The sequence below is a fragment of the Mycteria americana genome, chromosome 4 (assembly GCF_035582795.1).
Source record: "Mycteria americana isolate JAX WOST 10 ecotype Jacksonville Zoo and Gardens chromosome 4, USCA_MyAme_1.0, whole genome shotgun sequence".
In the NCBI taxonomy this organism is placed as follows: Eukaryota; Metazoa; Chordata; class Aves; order Ciconiiformes; family Ciconiidae; genus Mycteria; species Mycteria americana.
This window is the reverse complement of record NC_134368.1, coordinates 41,937,653-41,961,909: the sequence shown is the minus strand read 5'-3', so window position 1 is coordinate 41,961,909 and position 24,257 is coordinate 41,937,653. Positions and strand designations below refer to the sequence as shown.

At 35.6% G+C, this 24,257-nt stretch overlaps 1 protein-coding gene across 1 annotated transcript; it reads left to right on the top strand.

Annotated features, from left to right (window-relative positions):
- The first annotated feature begins 23 nt into the window (after nucleotides 1-23).
- Nucleotides 24-16,523, top strand: CEP44 (centrosomal protein 44). The gene is made up of 11 exons (XM_075500297.1): nucleotides 24-176; nucleotides 3,416-3,565; nucleotides 4,168-4,315; nucleotides 5,297-5,443; nucleotides 6,448-6,555; nucleotides 7,914-8,045; nucleotides 8,412-8,621; nucleotides 11,698-11,767; nucleotides 13,806-13,933; nucleotides 14,193-14,230; nucleotides 15,040-16,523. Exons 2-11 carry the CDS (start codon nucleotides 3,477-3,479, stop codon nucleotides 15,095-15,097), a joined length of 1,128 nt encoding a protein of 375 aa, XP_075356412.1. The 5' UTR covers nucleotides 24-176; nucleotides 3,416-3,476; the 3' UTR covers nucleotides 15,098-16,523.
- The last annotated feature ends 7,734 nt before the right edge of the window (nucleotides 16,524-24,257 follow it).

The following is a 24,257-nucleotide window of genomic DNA, read 5'->3' as shown; positions in this document are numbered from 1 at the left end:
ACGCGCGGGAAGCGGAAGCGGCTGTTGGCTCTCGCGGCGGCAGATTCAGTCTGTGCCCGCCGCCGGTTGGGAGTCGCCGGGAGCCCGCGGACGGGAGGCAGCGAGGCACCAGCCGTCCCGGGGCAGGCGGCCCGGCGGGGAGGGGGTTCTCGCAGCGGGGGCGACGGTTGGCGCGGGTGAGCGGCGGGTCCTCTCTCGGGGCAGGGGCTTGTTCCCCCTCAGGGGCGGCGAGCCCCGGGGCGGAGCAGGGGAGGCCCGGTCTCCGGCTGGTCTAGGGGCGAGGAAGGGCGGGTGGAGAGCCGGCCCCCGTCCCGCTCTTGCGGGTTCTCTCAGCGCGCTGGCGCGGCGCCGGGACGGCAGCCGGCCTTGCCCGTGGCAGGGCCAAGCTTTTTTTGTGGCCGGTGTTTCGATGGCTCCCAGAGCAACCGACCCGCGACGCGCAGTTCCTTGAGCGGTTCACTAGTTTGCGAGTATCCCATGTGCTTGAAGTGTGTCTTACAGCTGGCACGATAGCGAAGTGCAATATTTGTCCTTGGCGTTTTTGCTTCTCTGCATAATGGTGTGATTCCCCCCCCCGCTCCCCGCCCCATGTAACAGAATAGTCTAAATACGATTTGAAGAAATCAAAAGTCTTTTTTGTTAGATGTTTCAAAGACAGTGTTTACAGTGTTAAGATACTTGGTAACTTGCATGCTTTTATTGGTGGGGGGTTTTTTTGGGATGTTCATTAGTTCTTTGAATACCATATGCAATTTTGAGAGTTGTTCTTTAAACCACTTGCAGTTCTAGGTTATCATCTCTTAAAACTTTGTCATTTTATTCTGGATAGCCAATGTTCTGTAACTGTTCTGTCCTGAATTCCTACAGGCAAAAGCTATGTGCCACTTTCTACGGTGTTCACATTCCTAAGATGTTAAAGTATTTTCTGCTAACTTAACTCTGTTATTTTTAGGATCTCTTGAGCAGTTTGCAGTGATGGTAGTTGCCAGTTTTTGCATCCAGAGGTCCAGTGTAAAAAGGATTGTTGATACTTTTGGGAAACAGCCAATATGATTAGATGAATTCCTGTGAGAGTGTCTTCTATGAGTATTTGCATTGCAGATTAGAGCTTCAGTTTTATGTTAGACTCTTTGAGACTTGTTTTGAGATCTGGTTGAATTGGCAAAACCATAGGGTGAGTCACTTTGTAAGGTAATGCAGGAAGAACAGCTGCCTCAGCTTCCAAATACGTGAGGTTAAATTGTCCCTAGCCTTTAAGAAATGAGTGCTGTGTACTTATATTTAGCATGACTAATAACCCAGAACCTAATGGTTAAAGAGGAAGAACCTAATAATTAAATGAGGAAGATACCTTAACAAGGGCAGAACACATGTGAATATCTTCATCTTGAAGACTGCTGATTTAAACACCATAGAGGCACAAGAAGAAAAAAAAAAACAAACCCAGACCATTATGAGTGCAAGCTTTAACTGTTGTTTTTTTAGTTTGTTTGGGTTTTTTTGTTTCTATAAGCAAAGTGTGTGGTCAAGAAGTTCCTTTCAAAAAAAGTCATTGCTTTAATGAGTAGGACCAAATAACAAAGCTGTAAACTGGAGTACCCATTGGAGTTGATTTCTGACAAGGCTGCACATAATCTCTTTGGAGTGTTTGATTTTTTTGGTCTGAATCTCATGTGTCAGCAAGAAAAATGATATAAAATTCTGTATCTTGAGACTACCTCTTCATGTATAGGCTGTCAAGCAATGCCTCTTTGCTGCTTGGATTAGTAGGCTTCAAAGTATTTATTTTCTTGCCAGAAAATAAATTCAGTGAAGACAGTGGCAGGCAATTATCTCCCAGGTTCTAGCAGGAAATAGAACAGTAAATTTCTGTTTTAAGGCTTTATAGCTGAAATTGTTACTTTTACTGAGGCTTTTGGGGGAAGTACTGTAGAGGATTAAGCCAGTCAAAACCAGATCTCAAGGATGTGAGGAAGGAGAACTCTTTTTGTGAGAAATGTCAACTTTCTGTTCTTCTGTACTTTTTCTTTTAACTAACTTTCTCTTTTTTTTTTTTCCCCTTGTTTTTTCTCTAAACCATTCAAAACCCACTGAGTTTGGCAGTTTGCTAATATACTTTCTCAAGTTCTATCAGTCTGTCCAGAGTGCTAAGATGCAGGCCATTTGTTTTCATTTGTGACTTAAGAGCTGGGCTATCATCCAGTCTCTGCTTTTAAAGTCTTGTGTTGGAGAAGAACTAATATTGGTTGCTTATAAACAAAGGTTGCAAGATATAGTAAATAGTACTTGTAGGCTATCTCTAAATATAAATGTATTTTGAAGCAATGGAGTGAGGGATAATGTTCTTTAAGATTATTATTAGTACTGATATTCGAAGGTGTTTCTTCTTTTTACCATCTGCCAGCCAGGGGGAGTTGCCAGTATTTTTAGATATCTTATGGCAACTTCCCCCCCCCTCCCCCATCTCCTCTTCCTCCATTTGAGAATTTACTAATCAGTTCTGTTTGGTAAAATATATTAAAAGTGTGACCTTCCTGTACGTACTTATCCCTTTGATAGATCTTAAAAACTGGTTTGGATGATGGTGATTTTATACTTTGCTGACTCTCTTTTGTTGTCCTCCCCCCCTCCCCCCCCCCTTTTTTTTTTTCCCCTCCTTTCTTTCTTGCAGTCTTCACTTTCCTTGCAGGATAGTTCTGCAGGGACAAATGCACCTTTTTGTAGTTTGCACCGAGTCCTTAGATGAGTCTCTTTCTTCTGTGAAGCAAAGCCCACAATAAATTAAAAGTGGGTTCTCAACTTGTGTGTTACAATGTAGAAGTTAAACAGGGACCTTTTAGTTATCATCCCAATATACTTGTACCTATTTTGAAATATCTACACAGTCTGTTACCACCTCCCCCTGTGAACAATTTCAAGTGTATTTAATGGAACATCTAAACAGAGAAGTATTGTCTGTGATGAGTTGCTAGTCCTGCCTTCTGATGTTTACACATCCAAACATTGCTCTTTCGGCCAGTGAGCTTGGGGCCAGGTGAAGAAAAGAATAAGAAGCATTCTAAACTAAAGAATGCAAAAGGTTTCCATGGTTTTTGGAGTTTCTGCTCCTTTGAAACAGTGAAGAAACTTGTTTTCACTCAGTTTTAATGGATTTAGCCAGGCGTAAATTCTTAATATGCTTTCAGATATCTTTATCTTTAAAGATCTTTGATAGTTCATCGGATTGAGGATTACTACTTGCTCCCATTTAGAATGAATGAAGATGACGACTGATATTAATTGGTATTGAGCCCTAGCTCTGTGCTGTAGTGTAACACTTTGGAGGTAGTAGTGTCTAGAAAAGTGGAGCAAAAACTTTGAATTTCAGTGATAATTCTATTGCATTTTGTAATTTTTGTGTACTTTTTTTTTTAAGGAGGAGAATGTACTATATTACATTTATTTCATAATCTGAAAGAAGGATAGCATTTGGAATAATGGCAACAGGAGACCTAAAAGGAAGTTTAAGAAAAATAGAACAAGGACTTCGCTTGTTAAATTATCCAAGAGATGTGGATTATACAGTGTAAGCAGCAGTGTGAATAAATTTATGCTAATACATGATGACAGCAAGATGCGTAAACAAGATATGTATAAATATTAGCATTGCACCCAGTGATGAGTAAGCATAGCGTATCTCAGTGGGAAGTTGGGGTTTGATACATGTGAACTGGAAGATAAAAGGATGCGGTTTTGCTGTTTTGAGCAATCCTTAGAATAATCCTGAAGTGTATCACTATCTTGCTCTTCTGTTGCTGTTTTTCTCTTTTCTTTGATTAATCTCTCACCTTTATAATTTCTTTGTAAGTGCTAGCAAAACTTTATTCAGGAAATTTCATCTTGTGAAGATTAAAAAAAAGAAAAAAGGTGTTGAACATTGAGATGGAAATGCTGGTGGGATTTAGACCTGACAATGTTAAAATTATATGAGGGTCACAAAAACGTTGTTTGTGTCATTCATGTTTTGTGAATGAGATATGCCTAGAAAAAAACCCCTTAAAATGAAGGAGATATTTGGGTATAACATGCTGGCTATATTAAAACACCTTTCAAGTTAAATGTTTGAATTCATGTAATGAAGGGCTTTTGTTATCTTCTGCTGTGTAAAATACTTTTGTTTCTCAATAGGTTAGTAAAGGGTGATCCAGCTGCGTTTTTACCTATCATCAGCTATTCTTTTACGTCTTTTTCAACTTACATAGCAGAACTTTTGGTAAAGTGCGATGTGGAACTCACAGCAAAGAGTGACTTGCGTTTTATTGAAGCTATTTATAAGGTATCTGTCTTCATGTTCTTCACAGAAGAGACACAGTTTTGAGTATGGCCTCATAAAAATTAAACATCTAGTATGAGTTTTACTAGAAAGCGAAAATTTTTAGCAATGAACATGAATTGTAATTCTGTTAGGATTTAAGACGAGTAGTAAGTCACTGTGTGGCAAGGCTTTATTTAGATTTTCATGAAAATAAGGCTGGATGTTATTAGCCAAATCTCAATTTTGAAACAACCGTAGAATCAGTAATATTATTGTGTGTCATGTTAGTTGTGAAGAATACTGAAATATTTATTACACAATAGATTTTATAGAAGTGACCTTAGAAGAAATCATAACCAGCAAAAAATCACAGCAAACTTCAATAATTGTAATGAATACACAATTAAGAAATACAGTTATTTTAAAACACCATACAAAATTAATATGCAAAATCCAGTTTTTAATAGTTTATAAATTGGAATCAAATTCTTCACTGAATGAAAATAATTTTGAACTATCTTTAAAAATATCCATAAGCACATTTTTATAAAGGTGGCTTGATACATTAACAAATACTAGCTTATTCAGACTAGTTTTCCATCTGAGGAGGACAGAGACTCCTTTACAAAGAGGCTCTGTGAGAGCCTTACTTAGCCCTCTGACGCATTTGCTGAGATTAATACAACTTTTTATTGTGCATTCACTTTGGAAAGTTTTTTGTTTAACTTTTTTAATATTAATGTCTACAATCATTTATTTCATGAATCTTGACTGTGAGTTAAACTTTACAAGAGTGATGTGAATGAAATGTTTCTGGAAGAGGTATGTTGAAAGTCTAGTTAGAAGAAACAGCTGAGAATGTATAAATAACCAAATGAGAAAAGGTTTAACTGCTGAAGTGCAGAAGAGAAGATTGTAGAAAAATAAGAACCTGAGCATGCCATTTCTACAACAAATTGCATGGTGATCTTGGAAGTGAAATAAACTCTTATTTTGTTGCAGCTTCTTCGTGATCAATTTCAATATAAACCAATTTTAACAAAACAGCAGTTTCTTCAGTTTGGCTTTGCAGAAAGAAAAATGCAGATTGTTTGTGACATTATCAACTGTGTGGTGAAAAAACATAAGGAATTAAGTAACTCAAATAAGGTACTGATTAAACGGTAACTTTATTTATGAGATAAGTTTCTTTTGACGTGCTTGATGCTGCAGGTAGAAGCTGAAGACCAGTTTATTTGAGGTGCAGCATTGCTGATAGTCAAAATAGGGGGAAAACTAGTATGAAGTTCCATTGTAAGATGCTTTAGTGCTATCAGGTATACAAAAGACATGAAGCTGCCCATGCTTCGTAGTATAAACAAAAAAATATTAGAATGAAGATAAATCTAGTACTCGGTATCTTTACAGTAAGTGATATATTTACTTTTAGACTTCTCAACCTAGTGAATGTTTGTGTAACTTGGTAGACTTTGCAGGCAGATTTAAAACCAAAGCAAAACTGTCTGATATGTTGAAGTTCTGGTAACATTTAATTTAAACATGACACTTGTATTTGTGTTTCAGTGGTATACATCTCAAATATGATTATTTTCATTAATCATATTTGTTTTACATTGGTAAGATATTTTTTTTATCAGTGTATGCTGTGTATCAGTGTATGCTTTAATAAAAGGCATTTTCAGTCTTTATATTTTACAGGATTTTGTTTCATTTGAGTTTATAACAGTCTTCAGGACTTCTGTATACTTAATTTTTCACTTTTGGGGGCATAACTACATTTTTTTCGTATTTGTTTGTCTTTCAACTCTGGTGCAAGTTGTCTTTTCTCTTTACAACCAGCTTTGATGCAGCCTTGCATAGGCGTTAATGAGTGTATGAATGTCATTCACTTCCAGATCTGGTTTTGGTGTAAATTTGGGTCATAGTTAATTTTTTTTAGACATTATTGTACTGCAGAGGTTTAAATGAGTTTGTGTGTGTGCCATGCAATATTCCTGCCTGTTAACAATGGCAGAAAATGGGGTGTGTCATCCCATCCCCATGTTGGTGTGTCTCCCTGTGTCGTGTTGTCCTGTCCCGCCCCCTCCCCCCCCATCCCTCTGGAAAATAGTCCTGTGTTAGAAGCATAATATTTTCTCCTCTTCACTTTGAAGGTTAAATCCCAAACAAGGAAAAAACTCAGGTCTTTTAAATATGAAGTATGGTCAAATTGTGATAATGTCCTTGCTGATCCTAGTGGCAATGCTCTGAATTCCAAACAGGTATGAAAATAGTTTTTATGTTGTATGTCTAAAGGTTAATCTCATTTGTAATGAGTCAGGCTCTTTCTGGAATATGTGCTTTCATTTAGGTTTTAATGCTTGACCAGACCAGTTGTTTCTTGTTTGTTTGTTTGTTTTCCCCCCGAAGTATGGTTGAATGAAATAATAGCTGAAATACAGAGGATATTGCAAATGGAGGAACAGCAATGAAAATGAAGATGCAATTGGAAAAAGAATATACATCGTGTTTGGAGATTGAAGTGTGTTTGGCTTAACATTGCAATGTTTTCAACGTAGCTTTCAAAACACATTTTGATCTTTTGTCTGAATCTGTTCAGCAAAGATTTCTTAATGTAACATTCCTGTTAGCTTTGGTTTTACAAGAGTAACACTTGATCTTACACATTATGCTACTCTTGGCTTGTGGAGGAGACAGCTTTCCTAATATTTTCTGCTAAAAGGGTGCAAAGTAAAATAGTACAAAACATTTAGGACTGTGACTGCCCATTAAATGTTGGTGACTTCTGTTTAGAAGGGAAAATACTGTTTTAGCAGAGGAAAATTTCACAAAGAAAATATTTGGAATTACTTATCTGGCACTTCTGGTTGTTGAATGGTAGAACTGAATGAGGATATACGTGAGGGTATTAAGAATTCCCTAGAAGAGGAGAGTTTCAGCTTCAGTAAAACATCTAGGAATCTGTAAGTGTTAAGATGCTGCACAAAACTAGTAATTGTGGGTTCTTAATCATTAGGTAATTTATTTTGTTATGTGGCAGGTAGTGATCATAGGACTTGATCCATCTGGAAAGAAAGGCAAAATTTGTCTCTTATTTTTTTCTCTCTAAGCGAAGCACTCAAAGGAAATGAAATGTGTAGCTAGTAGGGCTATTTTGCTGACAGTTGTCAAGGAAAAGAGAGAATTCTAATCTTCCTAGTTAAACTCTTCTTTTTTTCCTGAATATTTGAGTGGTAGTTTGATGTTGGAACTGTCTATACATATGTTAATACATACAGCGAGATTCATACCTCCCAATCCACACTTAGAACAACCCTTACAATAAGAGAGGACATTAATGCCTTCATTACTGTTTATGGAAGGGAGCCAAGGTACACAGTACATATGGTAAAGTGTGTGCATATTTGTTTTACAGTTCTTTCATGTCTATATGATATTTTAAATTAAACTGTCTGCTGTTGCTTTCTGTGTTTTGCAATCTGTTGGGATAAGATTGTCAGATTTAAATAAATAAACACTAAAATGATAGGTCTTCTGTGTCAGTTACTTGGCTGATGAATTGAAATGTTCTTGTAATGAATAACACCAGTGAATTTTTTTTTTTTAACATGCTCAAAAGAAGCCTCAAGTAGAACGGCATTCAGGAAATGAAGTTAGTGATGACCTCCATCCACTACCCCTTCCAGCACAGGGAGGTAATGAAGAAGAATTGTACCCAGATCATGATGTTGTGGAAGTTAAATGCGAACGAGTAAGAACTTTTATTTTAAGATGCTGCCCACATGTATTCTTAACTTTTCGTACAGGGCTTTTCCAAAGGGCTTTAAAGAGGAAGCTGGATGTTCCTTAAGTATAACTAATAGATGTATAATAAATATATTGAAAAAGTTGAAAAAAAAGTCAGTTAGATTGTACTGTCCTTTCAAGAGCCAGTTCTGTCAACAGTTTCTTTAAAAGCTGAGTTCCATGAATGGCAATTCTGAAAGAAAAATAATTTTCTAATGTAGCAGAATGTGGTTACTGAACTTGAGGAAGATTCCACTTAATTTCATTGATCAAATTATGAATTATATCTGTTTTGAAATTAGAGGACATGTGTTCTTATCCATATTTTCAGGTCATAGAAGATAATTGTCAGATTGAGTTCCTAAAGAGTCAGCTTGCTGATTGCCAGGAAAAGCTTCATAAGCTAGATTGGATGGAAGATAAACTACATGTTTTAGAAGAGAAACTGAAAGGAAAGGTGATCATAGATGAGAAGGACTGGAATAATTTGTTGAGTCGAGTTTTGCTTCTTGAAACAGAACTGTTGTTGCAATCCAAAAAGGTATGTTAACTTCTGCTTTTCTTCTATAACAAAAATTGCCCAAACACAATGTTGTCAGCCTGTTTCTGTTCTTTGTGCCTCCTGATGCATGCTTTTCACTATTTTTAAAGGCATGATCTGAATGGAAGTGCTGTTTGTGGAGTTGGTAGTATTTTTTTTCTTAACTGTTAAATTCTGTTGTTTCCTCATGCTCTATGAAACAAAGCTCTCCATTGGAAATTGTTTCCTTGCAGGAACAGCAGGTGTAGCTAAGCCTATTTTCATTAGTAATGACTCTGTGTTTCCATCTCCTAGCAAACTTGTAGAAGGAAGCTTTTGAAAACTCCTTAAGTTTAAGACTAAGCTGTCTTTGAAAGGTTGTGTTTCTGTAGTTGAGAATTTCATCAAGCTAGTGACACATTTAAGGGTTTCTTTATTCTGGTCTGTATTATTCTGAATTTCTTATACTGGCCTGCAAATGTTGTTGTTGTTGATACAGTTGAGTGTCTATTTGTTGTTTATATAGTTGAATGTCTGTTTTAATTCTCCAAACTCTAATCAGATACAGATATTCCCTTTGGAAGATTAAGTCTTCATTCCATATAACTACCATTGACAAAAATAGATGGCATGCTCAATGGAAAGTACAAAGTTAATGGAAAAGTTAACTTCTATTTTAGTCCTATTCTTAGTTTGTGACTCCTTGAAATTTCTAGCCTAATCTATGATCTTTCTGCTTTTTGCACCCCGTCCCGCCTTCCTATGTCTTGTCCATGATGTTCATTGCATTTTTAAATGTGTGAAAGCACTACAGTTGTGATGTGGCTAGATTTGGCATATTCGTCAGAGCAAATCAAGTATTTTGTTGCATTAAGACTCTGTATTATTTTTCATGCTGTTGAAAGGTCCTTGTACGCACATTATATAATTTCATATATGTGCACATGTAAGTATTTTGAGATGCAGTGAGCCACAGCATCAATTTTGTGATCACATGCTTAATTTCAAAGTGTATTTGCATATGTGTCTTGTGTATCCTTCGGATACTGTCAGATGCTTTCCAGAAGTTGAAAACCCATGTGGAAAATAGTTGATCAGTGTTGCGTTTTTTCTCTGTAGCTGTAAAACTGTGAAATTTACTTGTAACCAGGAGCTCTGAGTGTGTTGCTGGTGCTACAAATTTGAAAATGTCACTAGTACTTGTATACAAGACATGGTTTTTTTTTACTGTGTACCTTGAAAGTGTGCTAGTTATGCAGTGTCTTGAAATGGAGAAGTGTTCAGACTGATCACTAGGTTATTTCTAAAGGCTGTAGCTCAAATTATAAGGATTGACATTCTCAACCACTTTTTCTTAAACACAGTTTCAGGTCAGTAATGGCTCAAGTGATTTACCATTTGCAATAAATTTCTTATGGATATTGTAATTTAATTATCAGTGGGCATATGTCCAAATAGCACCACCAATGATAATGTTTTCTTCTGCTAACAGTCTCAAGAAGCCTTCAGCTGAACAGCCATAGACAGTTTTACTCCTCTTTCAAGTGTATTCTCTTCAAGAGATAGTTGCTGCCTTTATGACAGCAGCAGTACAGGAAAGCTTGTGTTTCAGACTAGGCTTGTTCTTTTATTTCTGTAAATTTGGTTTATTATTACTTCAGTAACATGTTTATTGCAGTTGTTTAAAGGTTTGGAATAGTATGTGGAAAATATTTGGAAGATACTTAACATTAATATCACTCAAAAATTTCCAGTAAGATAATTATATTTCTGTACTGCATGTTACTGAAAGAAGTCATCTGCAGAAACAAGTTTGAATTTAGTTTGTGTGTGGCATTGTTGCTTGTCTTTTTTCAAAGCAAAAGAAGCTGGTTTTTATATTTAAAAAAAGAAAAGTCTTCAAAACCCTAACTTTTTTCAATAGGCGTTTGAAAACTGCCAAGAAATAATCCTTTGGGCCAGAGAATTGCTGCTTCTTTGTTTCATGAAATTCCGTCCAAGCTGTGCTTCACAGATATAGAAGCAATACAGAATTACTCCTTTCTTCTTACTCTTGCATTTTTCAGGGAATTTTTGGCATCTAATCAACGTAACAGGAACACTCTAAGATCTGTCTCGCACTGCTGCCAAAGTAGCAGCAGCTGTGCATTTAGCTCTGGGAAAGTCTGAAAGCTACCAAATCCATTTCAATGAAAGGAATTGAGCAGAAGTAATCAGTGCAGATTTTTTTTTTTTTTGTAAGAGTTACCCATTATTACAGTTTTTTTCGGCTTCTTCACACACAGTACCTACTATTTCTCCCTCACTCACTTATTTGGGTATAATATTCCCCTGTTAACTGATATAGTTACTCTAGTATATAAAGTGATATACTTTATCAAAGGCTGAGATTTCAAATCATAATGATAACTCATTGGTGAAAAAAGTCTAGATGTTGTTTATGAGTGTTAGATTTTTAATTTTGAAATTAGAAAATTGCACTCAAAACCATTAATTGTTAGTACAGCATTAATTTTGTTTCCTTGTTTATGAACAACCTTTTCTAAGCTAGATTGAGTTAAACTGAGAACCCTTCTTAAAAGAGCCCTCTCTCATTTAGGAGCCTGGGAAACTAGCTTAAAATAGACTTTTGAGTTCTAAGCATTTAAGTAGAATGTATTTCAGTTCATTTATAGGCTAATTTATTAGGACCAAGGATCTGCATTTCTGAATATCAACCAGCAGTAGAAGGTACACTTATTTTGTTAAGGTAATGGCAGCCATCATCAAGATGTAATTGTTAGCACAGGCCAAGAACAGTCTGATTGTTCATTCTACTTATACCTAAGTTATATGCACTATATTTGGACCTCATTTTGACCTGTTTATGAACAGCAATATTAATATTAAAAAAGCCCCCATGAAATAGACTAGTTTTTAAATGCAATGTATGTATGGAAATTTTGGATTTTTTTAGTCCTGTAAAGACATGTGTGCAGTGCCAACATATCTGGATGGTGTAGCAAATGCATACATCATTAGTACTTAAATATACTTTTGTTTAGTTAAAAGATGATTTAACAGGGTATGGCTAAAATGCAGTAAAATTGTATTTCAGAGAGACTTATCTACAGAGTTGAGCAATATAAGTCAAGAATGTACTTCTAGTAGGAGTCCAGTTTCTCCTGGTGAGTATTAATGATTTTCTTTTTAATTAACATCATGTGCTAAACACTTCTTGCTGACCTGGACTAAAATAGTGTTTAAGTAGACAATTGCAATTTAGTGACATCTGAATTTATATACATGCTGCAAATTAGAAATTAACCTGCTAGTCATTTCATGTTTGTAATTTATTCTTTAGAAGCTTTATTTACTGAAATAGTTTTTAAAGCATTAATGAAAATATATAGCATAGTAACTAATAGTGACAAATAACTACTAACAATCTCAAAGGTGCAAATTTAATTAAGGTGCTATAGCTAAAGCTGTGAAAAACAATAATGTTAGCTGCACTTTAAAGTAGTTATAATGTTTTAAAAATAAGCTATTTGCAAGCACACAAGAAATTATATTTGCTGCCACAGGTTTGTTATAATTATGAGTGTCACATTTATGTTGTTTTTTACTTTTATAATGGGGCTCAGGACAAATCAGGGCTTTTTCATTCATAATCCGTGTTGTTTTTCAAATCACTGCTGAACATTCTGTATAGCTTCATCCCTTTTGAAGCAGTTAGCAGCTATCCAACTAGCATTTTTGCTAAACTTTCTTATTTTGAAGAGCAAGAAAAAAATCTTTTTCTTCCATTTCAAACTTAATTTTGATAACGTACTAGAAGTAAATGAAACAGCCTTAAGTGGGAAAGAAATTAAAAACATTCCCCAGGCCATAAGTCATTCTTCTCTCTTCCTCAATGGTAGCTCTTTAGCCCTTACCTTGCATCGTTCCGTTTATTAATTCGACCTGTTTCCCCTATGGCAACTGTTATTCCTACCACCCGTAGTAAGGAGGATATTTTATTTCCCATTCTCACTTATTAGGCATTTTTGTCCAGTGTTGGGCTGTTGCATTGAAATTAAAAGGGAATCTCAGTAATCCAGTTTCCATGGAAATTAGGAAGGCAGTTTCTTGGTTATGGTAAAGTTTATTTTAATTTTGAAGTCTCAGGAACGGGCCCTTCTTTTTACAGACCTTAGAAAGCTTGCGATGTTTACTTCCTTTCATAAGTTTAGTGGTATGTTACTGACACTTGAGGACTTCAGAGTCAGCAAGCAGGCTGATGGTCTTTAAAAGAGAAGTTTCGCATTTTCAGACTTCTGGAATTCTTCTGAATTTGTTATTCCTGTTTTTCTGAGATATGATTCAGGAAATTGTACGCATACAAGTTATGTGGCCAGTCTTAACTCTTATATCTGAGATGTACAGTACTCAGAATGCTTTGATGCTCTTTTTCGTTGTGGTGCTCTTCAGGAATCACAGCTGTACAGAAGAAATATTTTTTTAATTTAAATTGATTAAAATAACTTAATATGATTTTAAATACAGAATAGTGTAGCTAAACATGTTCCAAAGGTAAGATCCATAGATGATGGCCTTACTGAAAATAAGGATATGGGAACACTTTTTCTCTTTTTCTAAATACTAACTTATCTTCCCTGACAATAGTATTCTGAAATTGCAAAGAGTATCAAAGCCTTCCCAACGTAAAAGAAAAGTCTGTTTCTGCTGAATGGATGCTAAACCTGTCCCAACAGGAGGAGAGCTAGGGAAACAGAGATTGATACAAATTTTAAGCTAAACAAGAAGGTGATTATTTTATTTATATTTCTGCTGCTTATAAGACAGGTTACTTCCAAATTAAAGACATGTTTGAACAGGTAGTTTACAATAAAACTAATGTAAACTATTTGAAATTACTTTTAAATGTTTGACCCAGTAATTAGACTTTCTTAAGTGTTGATTTCGCTGTAATCAGGATAAAGGTAGAATTCCTAGTAATATTTTTTAAATTTATCTTGTATGTGTTATACATAGTACACTGCACTTGTTTTAAGAAAATGAGAAACCTATTTTGGACCCTCACCAGTGGCTTTTCTTTTTCCCTCTCTAAACAATGCATTCTCTTCTGTTATTACATACTGTAAATCAAGCTATTTGATAGTTGACCTTGCAATAAGAGAGCAAAAAGGCAAAGGTGACACAAAAATGAGTATTTCTCCATAGATACAGAGAGGAAGGAGGAGATGCCAGAGAGTCTTCATCAGTCGTCTGGATACAGTTCGCTATTATCCACAGACCCATCTCCCAAAGCCACAACCATTAATTCTCATGGTCTGACAGACATTTCAAAGGTAGGTAAAACTGGTAAATGCTTAGTTGATTTCCTTTCTGAGGTCAAGAGAACAAGCAAGCATTAGTTTTAGTTGTATATACTACTTGTGAAAAACAAGGAAACTATGCAAAACTAGATCTAGGTCTGTCTCATAAAAATCCTTTTGATATGTAAACAGTGCTTAAAGTCACATTCTCTATGATTTTTTCAGGTTGAAAGTCCGTCTGAAGAATGTTAGCTTTGAAGAGTTCACTAACTTTGTTGCTTTTAAATTGCAGGAGACAACAAGACAAAGAATGGAAAGGATAAGTAAAATGTAAGTAATAGGAAAGGGCAGCAGGAATTCATTTCCCAGGAGGGAGTTGTACTGGACTAAGGCATATAGAGAACGTACATATGTGTTCCAAACCTCAAAGGTCTCTACATCAGGTGTGGCATTTCCTTATGACTCCACTGGATAATAAATCCACTTACAGTTCTGTATTTTTGGGATGAGTCACTGTTTTGGTTTCTAAAAAGCAATAGAAAGCATTCTTAATAGTATTAACTAGAGATTAAAGAGTGTTTAGAATCTGGTTGACAAGGAATAGGAATATTATTTATCTTCTGATAGGAATTCCCTGGTACTTGTAACTTTTCTTCCTGAAAAGTAACTACAATATCTTAACTCTGGTTTTTATTACTTAAGGAAAAGTAAAACCAATTTCAGGCTAAGCATTGTGAGAACTGTATTAAGATGTATTTGATACTAGTCCTGAGATCGGTAATGAAAATTTTTTTGGTAAGAAATATTTTTATTAACTTGAAGAAAAATGCATTGCTGTATAATGTTTCTTTAGCAAGAGATTTATATTCCATAAGTGCCTGGCCTGAAAAAAGCTGTAGACTTTTTTGTGATTTAATTTTATTGTGTGGGTTACTTTTTTTCTTTATGGATACTTAAGGTTTATTGATATGTGGTAGGCATTTAAAATACAAACCAATTGCAAAGGAAAAGGGGGTATGAGAGGAAACTTAAGGTTTCATGCTGCTTGTTAGTATTTTGGATTCATTAGAAAGTTAAAGACAAGTCAGTTATTTCTTACTGTATTTTAATGCGTGTGTGTAAACAAAATTTATTTTCAGAATTGAAGAAACCTCAGAATTGTTGAAAACCTCAAGCAACGTCTCTGAGAAGACCTGAAAGCACAGGTCTTCAGACCTGGTCTCTGTAGACTTATGGATATCAGAACTAATATGTATGTTTGTACAGCATTAAATTTTTAATATATCAGATTTGTAATGATCACCAGTGCTTTTATTCCTTTGAATAAATATTGTCTAATGCATCTGTGTACTGATTTCCCTCCTGCTGGCCCTGATTTTTTGGTTTTAAAAAATGTTCAAATAGCTTTTCCCCACTTTTGTGAAGTGAAGTCATTACAGCAGTGTATTTTTGTGTTGACATTTGTTTGCAGTGCGCTAAGTAATATGTTTTTTAAAGTGCAGGCTTGAGGACCGTGGTTTACATCCTGTTGGAAACATTCCAGCTGGGACTTGCATATTGCACCCAAGAGGCTTTCTTACATACCATCTTACCATCTGTACTGTTGAATAAGTCTTAATGAAAACTTAACTATGCAATTTTAAATATGTACCTTTTTTGCTGTTTTTTTTAAAATATAAATTTTTATGCTGAGCTGGAGAGCACCAACACATTACGGCTTCCATTAACACTGACAAAGCGAGGGTCAGTTTGATCCTAAATGCTAAAACGTGCAAGTAAGTCCACAGACTTTGACTGCAAGAGATGTTGAGTGTTTTAGTACTCTTACCCAACACATTTTAAGACCAGCAGCACAGATGGAGACCATCCAGTATACAAAGATACACAACATTTTTATGATTTGAAGCCATATTAAAGTTTCTCTTTAGAGATGTAAGTAGATGTAAGACTTCCATAAATGTTATATAATCAAACAAAAATGTGTGAGGTTTGATAAGATTTATTTATTTATTTATTATGCTTTGTAAATTGGTAGCCTATCACGTCAAGGTTTCTTTGTGCTATAATACTCACTTCACTTAAAAAGATTTTTGGAGTTTGATATCACAAAACCAGTGGATTTTTTTGGCAGAGTTTGCAAATAAAGGCGAAAGCAGCTGTTTGACATTATGCTGTAAAAAGTGGTTTATATGTTTTAACAATAATTATGATTTTTTTTTTCCTGTAACCATATGGAATATAAATTGACTTTATTTTACATACAAACAGAAGAATGTACGGTGATCCATTATGTTATATAGACTTTAGCTGAGGGTTTTGGACTTTTGCAATAGAACTTTTCCAGTTGTTTAAAAAAAAAATAATTGGAAAGTTAGGTGATGTGAACATGTTTTGTGCCTTAATTGAAAATAGACCTTGCAAATCACTGTTAATTATCCTAACAATGAAATGAAATGAGGTTTTCTTCTAAATGTTAGACCAATTCAACAGAAAATAGGTGATATTTTCTAAAATAGGACTACAGCACCATCTTGTGGAAATCTTTATACAAAGTAATTACCAAAGGAGGAGGAAAGTATATTCCTATACAGTTAAAGTTATTGCTTTAAACCAGTAATGATCAAATATTTTGAAATATTATGTCTCTTTAAATTTTCCTTTTTGCCTTGGAATTGAAGAGGCTTTTATGTTAAGTAAGATAATATTCTATATGATATTTGATAATACTCATGGCAGGAACCATGTTGTTTGTTGATGTTATGGCAAAGATGAGAAGTGTTAGTCAATATAAATGATTCAAGTTACAAAGATTTATCATTGAATGCATGTGATTGATGCAGCAAATGTTAGAAAAAGGTCTTTCTGTAAGTGTTACAATTTAATATCATCTCTATTTAGTACTGCAAAATTGAAAATCCAGAGTTGTTCAACCGTTTCCTTCATCCAGAAGCTTAAATGCAGTACTTCTCTCTGCACAATGGGATTCAGCCTTCGTAATTAAAGGCTTTGCTTCTCCTGTTTTCAGGACCAAGCAGGGGCTCACTTTGCTAAAACTGAAGTCAAGGGTGTTTTACTGTTAGGGCAGTGGAGCTGGTTTTCTAAAGGTCTTCCTCTCGCATTTGCTTTCTTTTTTTAAATGAAATTTGGTTTTGGAAGATAGTACCATCTTCTGAAAAAGAAATATTCATAGTGCATTCAAACCCTCTTTAAATATTTGACTTTTTTTTTATTCAGTTCTATAATTGGAAACAGTTAGTACCAGTAATGGTATATGTCACAGTAAAACTTCACCAAAGCAGTGCAATGCTGGGGAATACGTGTCATGACTGAAAATAGCAACAGTTTTGAATAATTACTTGTGCAATGCTACTTCGAGCATTGTCACAACAGTCAGAATTGACATTCTACATGTGCAAACAGTTGCATGGGTGGATCTTGCTGAGTGACAGGAAATGTTAGATGCCTTCCAAAACACTAATTAAATAAATCCAGAGAATATTCCTCACTATAGTTTCTATTGTGCCTAGCTCTTTCCAATGACTTTGAAAAAGTTCTTCTTGTTCAAGATATATGTTCTATGATTATAAATCATTAATTGAACTACTGCTGTTTCTTAAAGTTACTGAATTTAATTATTAGTTTAAAAACATATTATTAATTTTATAGTTAAGAATTGTTTTGACAACTCTTATTTCTTTAAACATCAATAGAATAATTCCACCTTATATAACTGAAAGTGTTTATGCATTATGTGTGATGAAGCATAATTGCATTAAAGTAGAATGCTAAAACTGAAGCTTCTACAAATATATACTTTGTAACTTGATTTTTTTTTTTAGCAAGATTCTAAATCTATTAAAACTTACAGAATTCCCATTAAGACTTTTTTTTTTTTTTTACTCTGCCTTATCTAACATCAGTATGCACTTTAATTCATTTACTGAGATTAAAACATGCTATGGAAAACATAATAAGAATCCTCTCACCCCCAAATCTGTAATATTGAAAAGCAGTCTGATAACCTCTTTCAGTTATATTTTCGGTTTGTGTATATACTGCTACATGTTGTGGAATTCTAGTGCTCTGAGTCATAAATACTAAGAAAATTACTGCAGTTATGAAACTAGAATATATTCTTTATTATGTTACTTTTGATGTTTAAGATCTGATACTTAAATTGTATTGCAGATCACTCAAGTTTGGTTGTACCTAAGTATGAGACAGGCTGAGTTCATTTATATCCTGGTGTTTATGCCTAACTTGGAATTGTTTCGCATCATCAAAAGTGTATTCAAAGCTCAAAGTCTTAATTACTGTGTGTCCTATTTCCTTATAAGTATATCCAATTTTCTTATGCTTATTTTTGGAGTTCTTTTATGTGTTTCTGTCCTGGTTTAGTCTCATATCTCATGTCAGGCTCAATTCAGTTTCTAGTCCAACAGCAAACATGGTACAGAAGAAACCTGGACTGAAAATGTGTGTGTTTTTTTTTTTTTAAGTTTTACTTTCTTTAAATTTGCCTGATACAGAATACTTGCCTTGAAATCAGTTCCATCAAGGAGAAAATCTCTTATGGAATTTGCAGAACTGAAATCTAGACTCTCCGGGGAGGGAGGTTACTTGTTTTCACTTCCCTGTTAGTCTAGCATTGATTAGTAGAGCTATCTTGTTTGAATTCTAATATAAAAATAATTTTGTTGCTCTTTTTTTCCTGGGAATGTGGTATATTTATTATAGATTTTTGAAGAAATATTCCAATGTGAAAAATACTGCGCATATATATATATTTATTATTATTATTTTTTAGCTTAAGCTGCTGGTAGCATGTAGTGTTGTGACTTCAGTTTAGCCATATCCGATGAGAGTGGCAGTTCTCTCCCTGTGGAAGATGAAATAGGGGATTGTTCTTTCAAATGAGCTATTCTTTTTAATTTCTTAAACAAGAGTATGTGTTGAGTTGTGGGGATAGCTGTCTGGTGCCCATATGGCTTCACAGAAAATTTTATGTGTTGCTAAAGTTGCTATTACAGCCTGCGATACAACCAGCCTATAAGCCTATTGCTCATACTAAACCCAAGTTTTTTTCTAATGGCTATTTTGTCCCGTCGCCCCCTGCCCCTTGCTCGTTGGTTTTTTTGGTTGATCTGTTGTATCTATTTTTATTTTATTATGGTAATGAAAAGCTAAAATCAAGGTTATGGACACACCGAAGTTTGAGAATTGCATTCTTGTCTTGTAAAGGTTAGTTTTTCTGGAGAAAGAGAAAAGTAAGATGATCAAAATGTATGAGAAGCTACTAATTGTGGAATTTACTTAGTTGCTTTTTATTAGAGATGCTTAAAATTTTTTACTAATCATCAGTGAACAGGGATTAAAACAGCTTTTTCTATCACCTGCTTTTGACATTGGAAATGAACCATCATTTCGAACAGTGGCAGTTGTAATATATTCCACCTTGAAATTATTTATTTGGCATTACAGTTATCTTTCCAAACACTTTATGCCACCTATAGTTCCTTTTCAGTTTCTTTCTAGGATCTTTTTTTAACGCTATGTGGTGAAAATCTAAGTAGTTCACTTGTAATCCTCAGACGGCAAAATACACTTCTTCAGGAAAGCTATTAAATGTGCAAAAATTGTTTAATGATAGTCTGTTGCTGCTGTGGTATCTAGGCAGATTTCTGTGCGATAGAGGTCTATGTTGTGTTCTTTGTAGGATACTTATGATGATGCAATCAATACAAGGGTACTAGTTAAAACACTTGTGATATTCCTGACTGATATTCCTTCACTTGAGCATCCTACAGCTTATTTCATGATGTGTAGTAAACGTAGTAGCTTTGTTTATGCAATGTGACCTTATCTGAGAGAGAAAGATGCTATAGGTATGGTTACAAAACTCATCCTCTTTAGGCTCTATCCAGAGCAGATGCTTGATTTGGAAGTGGCGAGGCTCTTCTACTATCTGGGAGAAAACTGCTCTAATTATAGGTTAACAACAATAAGCAGTAGTGTGGAGCATTGATGTTCTAATACAGCAATGTGTGTTGGTTTTCCCCTCCCCTTTACCTTTCCAGTTGTTGTAAAGGAAGCTTCATGTGCCATGAAGCAAAATAATATTATGCCTCAGGGTATTTTAATCAAAGACACAATATATTTCTAACACATACTGCAAGGTCTTCATAAACTTTCACACTTGTATGTCTATTCTCGTCATACCTGGAGTTGCTGTACGTCATTGAGTGCATGTTGAAATATGAACTGGGATTAAGAGAACTGCAGTTAGAGAGCCTTGGATACTTTCCGTGAATGCTGAGAACAGTTTCACAAAGCTGAAGGTTTTGGCAATTTAAGGGATTTCCTCCCACTGACTATGCTATGAATTGCATTTTGTAACTGATGTGACTTAAGTATAGTCTTCTGAAAATACATCGTGAGGGGTATTCAGGGGTTTTGGGGGCTTTTTTTTTCCATCCACATTGTCTCTGTGATCCAGTTTGTGACATTGCATACAAACATTTGTGTCTGAACTTTCAGTTGGAGCAGCATGCTGTGGTGTCAACAACTGGGCAGCAGGAGAGAGAATGGGTCCAGTTAGTTTTTTACTGCTGAAGGATTTGTTCTCTGAGCCCCTAGTGAGCTAGAAGTGAAGAAGTTCCTATGCAAAGTCCCAATGTATGTATTAATGAAAACTTGTTTATTGCATGTTTGTTTAATTTACATTTGATTTGAATGAATGAAAGGGCAAATGTGTGTCTGAAAAAATGTGGAAAATAGGATTAAAGGAAATCTACATTTTGGAATTGGGTCAGTTTTCAAGTGTTAAAATAGCTTGCTCTATTACATGTGCTTCTGATTCCCATCCCCCCCCCCAGCCAATTTTTGTGGATTGAGAGGCATGTTTTTCGTTGTGGTTTTAAAAAAAAAAAAGTTCTCCCCTGTTGCGATGTAAAGTGACCATAAAATGTACATGCAAATGCAAAACCTATCCTCAGGGAATATGTTTGGAAACCTTTCGTATTGTGTTATAAACATATATGCACATGTAAGGCATTTAAAATAATATTTCATAGAGGTGATCGCACTGTATTATAAAAATGTGAAACAAATCCTCCTCTCAACCTTGGTTTAACTGTAAAGTGATAAGCTAGACAATGTAATTAATGTAGTTCAAAGCCTTTCATTACTATCAACCTAAGTGAGTTTTAGTATACATGAAGACTCTCCAGTTATTTTTAGCAGTGTATGTTTGTTTGTTTCATAGGTGATCAAGCTGAATGTGTTATGCCTTTCCTATCATACTGACTTATGATCTGGGATTACATAGTCTTTATCCCTATATCGTTGCATAAGTCATGTATAGTAACTTCTTTGTCTGCTTTCTCCAACTATAAAATTAAGTGATTCCCCTTGTTTTCCTCTTGAGAGTATTATGTGGTTTGGTTCATTGTTTATGCCTACTTTAAGAATTACTTAGGAAAAAAGCTAATGGAAAAAAATGTAGTCTGTTTTTAAGAGTTCTCTTAATTGAAACCATTCCGTTGGAACCTATGGAAGGAACTAAAGGGTGAGTTCATGAACTTACTTGAGCTTATGTATTAGTGGTAACTTAAGCTCCAGCTTCTTGTAGTTATAAAAGTAGTTGACAGCTGTCATAATTTCAGATAAAGTAGTTGTGCTTTTGTGTGAACTACAGAAAAATAGGTGCTGATATGGTGGGAGATTGCTAGCCTGAATGCTTTATCAAATTCCTTTTTAAGCTGCGATATAGCAATTTAAGATCAGTAACTTAAGTTTTCTGTAGGTTTTTTTTCACACATCACTGTTGGAACATTTCTGTATTCTCTATATTACAGATAGCCTTTTTCATGAAGATGTACCAGCAAACAATTTATTTTGTGAGTATTTTGTGATTGAATGACATATTAAAACCTGTTAAAACTTTTCATTTGAAGCTCACTTTGACTTGCATAATACTGTGTTGATGCACTGATTGTAAATTGTCTTCAGTGTAAAGTGTCCTGATACCTCCACAGAGGGAAGGGATACAATCATTCTGTTATTTTACCATGGGGGGGGAAGCAAAAGCAATTGTTCTAGTGATTGGGAGGGCACTGAAAGAGATTAACAGCTTTAGTTATTTCATAGTTCATTTCACAACCTTGGCCTTGAGTGAAAGTACTTTTGTTACAGGCGTGGCTTTGATATACTTTTGGATTTTGATTTAGTGAGTTTTCTGGTGGTCTTGCCCCCAGCTTAAGATTGACATAAATATGTACTAACTAATACTGATCTAGAACTACTAGAAGCTGCGATGATCTGTGGGTGTTTTGGAAAGATTTGTGAGCTTTGCTGTACAGGTACAGTTTCATCTTAGCAACAAGTTAGATTAGTCATCATAATGAATCACTTCTTGCTTAAGGAGAGAAGCTGTCTTGAGTAAAGAGCAAACTGAAGTCCTAGTAGAGATGCTTATGGCCTTGAAAAATGTATGCCCAAAATATGGAGGACTTTCCTGTTTGCAGGAGATTCTTCTGGATGAGATAAAAATGAAACTACAAGGGAAGCAGGAAGAAGGCTCTGGATGAACCAAAAGCAGGTGTCAGCAGGTCATATTTTATTCAAATAATGCTTAAAAAGTTAGGTTCACAATGTAATGTGTCTGACAATCAAGCAACATGCAATACAAAGGGGGTGCATTTAATTGAAAGTATATTGATATTGAGAACCATTTGAAATTAAAACATCTCAAATGAGTAGGGAAAATACACTATAGTATGATGGTCATACTGATAATACAATGGAATAGCTCTTTTCTTGACCAAGGCAAAATGATGATTACAACTCAGTCTTCAAAGGTGATGTGCAGAAAGAGAGGAGATGGCTCAGACTCCTCGACTCCTCAGAAGTTCACCAAACTTTCCACCCAGGAACCCCTCTAAAACTGGGGCAGTGGTGAGCAGTGGCATAAAAATGAAAATGTTTGACATAACTCTGTTTTGTAGGAAAAAAAAATGAGGCTGTATCTCTTTGGAGGGACGTGGTTGGACTTGGAATCTGAATTGCTGTTTCTGTTCAAAGCCTTTTTTGTTGTTGTTCTGCTTCCAGGATTTAAGTAATCCCCTCTGCATTCTACGTGTTTTCATGTTTTCATTACACTTTCAGCTCTCTGTTAAAACAAAAATATCAAAATCTCATGCTTTAGAACACAGCCAGCAAGGTCAAGGAGGAATCTGTGTCCAGTGCATGCATGATTGGTGAGGTGTATTGAGGGCTTGGGGGGTATGGCATGGGACTTCTGTTTCTCTAAAAAAAATCTTGTCCAATGTTCATTGCTAATATTAATTTATGCTAATATTTCAATACAAATTTAATGCAAATTTTAATATAAATTATTTATTGGTATATTTTTCCTCCTTTGCTGACACCCATACTGACAGCTATTCAAGGTCAGGGTCCCCTCTGACTCACAGATAGAGTGTTAAAAGATCTCAGGTATTTTACTTTCTCTGCTGCATGAAGTTGATTTTTGCTTTCTAGCCTTGTTTGGGCATATCTGAGCTAATCAGACAACCACCATTGCAGAAGCTTGTTGGAGGCACATCACTTTTGATAAGCCAAAACTGGCTGCCCTCTTCTTTCCCATGAGGTTCTGCCCTGACCCCGTGTCTGTCTCTCGTAATGAATTGGTTTAGCTGTCGGGAAGCTGTGCACATGGAACAGCGTGAACTGGGTCAGTTCAGCTGGGGGGAGACCAGATGCAAGAGAGAAGCAGATTTCAGCCAAACTGGCTAGGCACAAAGGCACAAAGACAAGGCAACACCAGAGGGAGGGGACAGGGGTAAGCGGTTGGGGGTCCCCAGAAGTGAGCGTGGGGTGGGTATCCTCTTTGGCAGTAACAGGCTGGGATATTGTTGCATTACAATATTTATTGCACATCACCCTCAGTTTTCTGGGGACTAAAAATCCCTTCACTACTAAGGACTTTCTTGTTAATAGCTTGCCTGCACAGGTTAATTTGCCTCTTTTATGATTTATGAGGTGAGTGCATAATTTGGTACTTTGTCTCCTATTATAGTACCTCCTCAGAGAGGCTCTTCCCAACCTTTAGGTCTGCTGTGGTGATTTTTGAGTGCTGTAACGTTTTAGGATATATACGAGGTCAAATCTAGAATCACAGATATCTCAATCACCTTGAATACAATGAGAAGTAAAGCATTGGTTTTGTGGGGGATTTTTTGTGGGTTTTTGTTTGTTTGTTTGTTTGGGTTTTTTTGGCGGGGGGGTGTTGGGGGGAGGGGGGTTGGGTGTTCTGGTATATTTCTATATTTTTCTTTTCCTGTCTTAAGAAGACAGC

Excerpts from the sequence above, each read along its gene's own strand:
- CEP44 (XM_075500297.1), top strand. The coding sequence starts at position 3,477 with ATGGCAACAGGAGACCTAAAAGGAAGTTTAAGAAAAATAGAACAAGGA. Across the intron at positions 8,622-11,697 it reads TGTTGTTGCAATCCAAAAAG|AGAGACTTATCTACAGAGTT; the intron begins GTATGTTAACTT and ends ATTGTATTTCAG. Across the intron at positions 11,768-13,805 it reads TAGGAGTCCAGTTTCTCCTG|ATACAGAGAGGAAGGAGGAG; the intron begins GTGAGTATTAAT and ends ATTTCTCCATAG.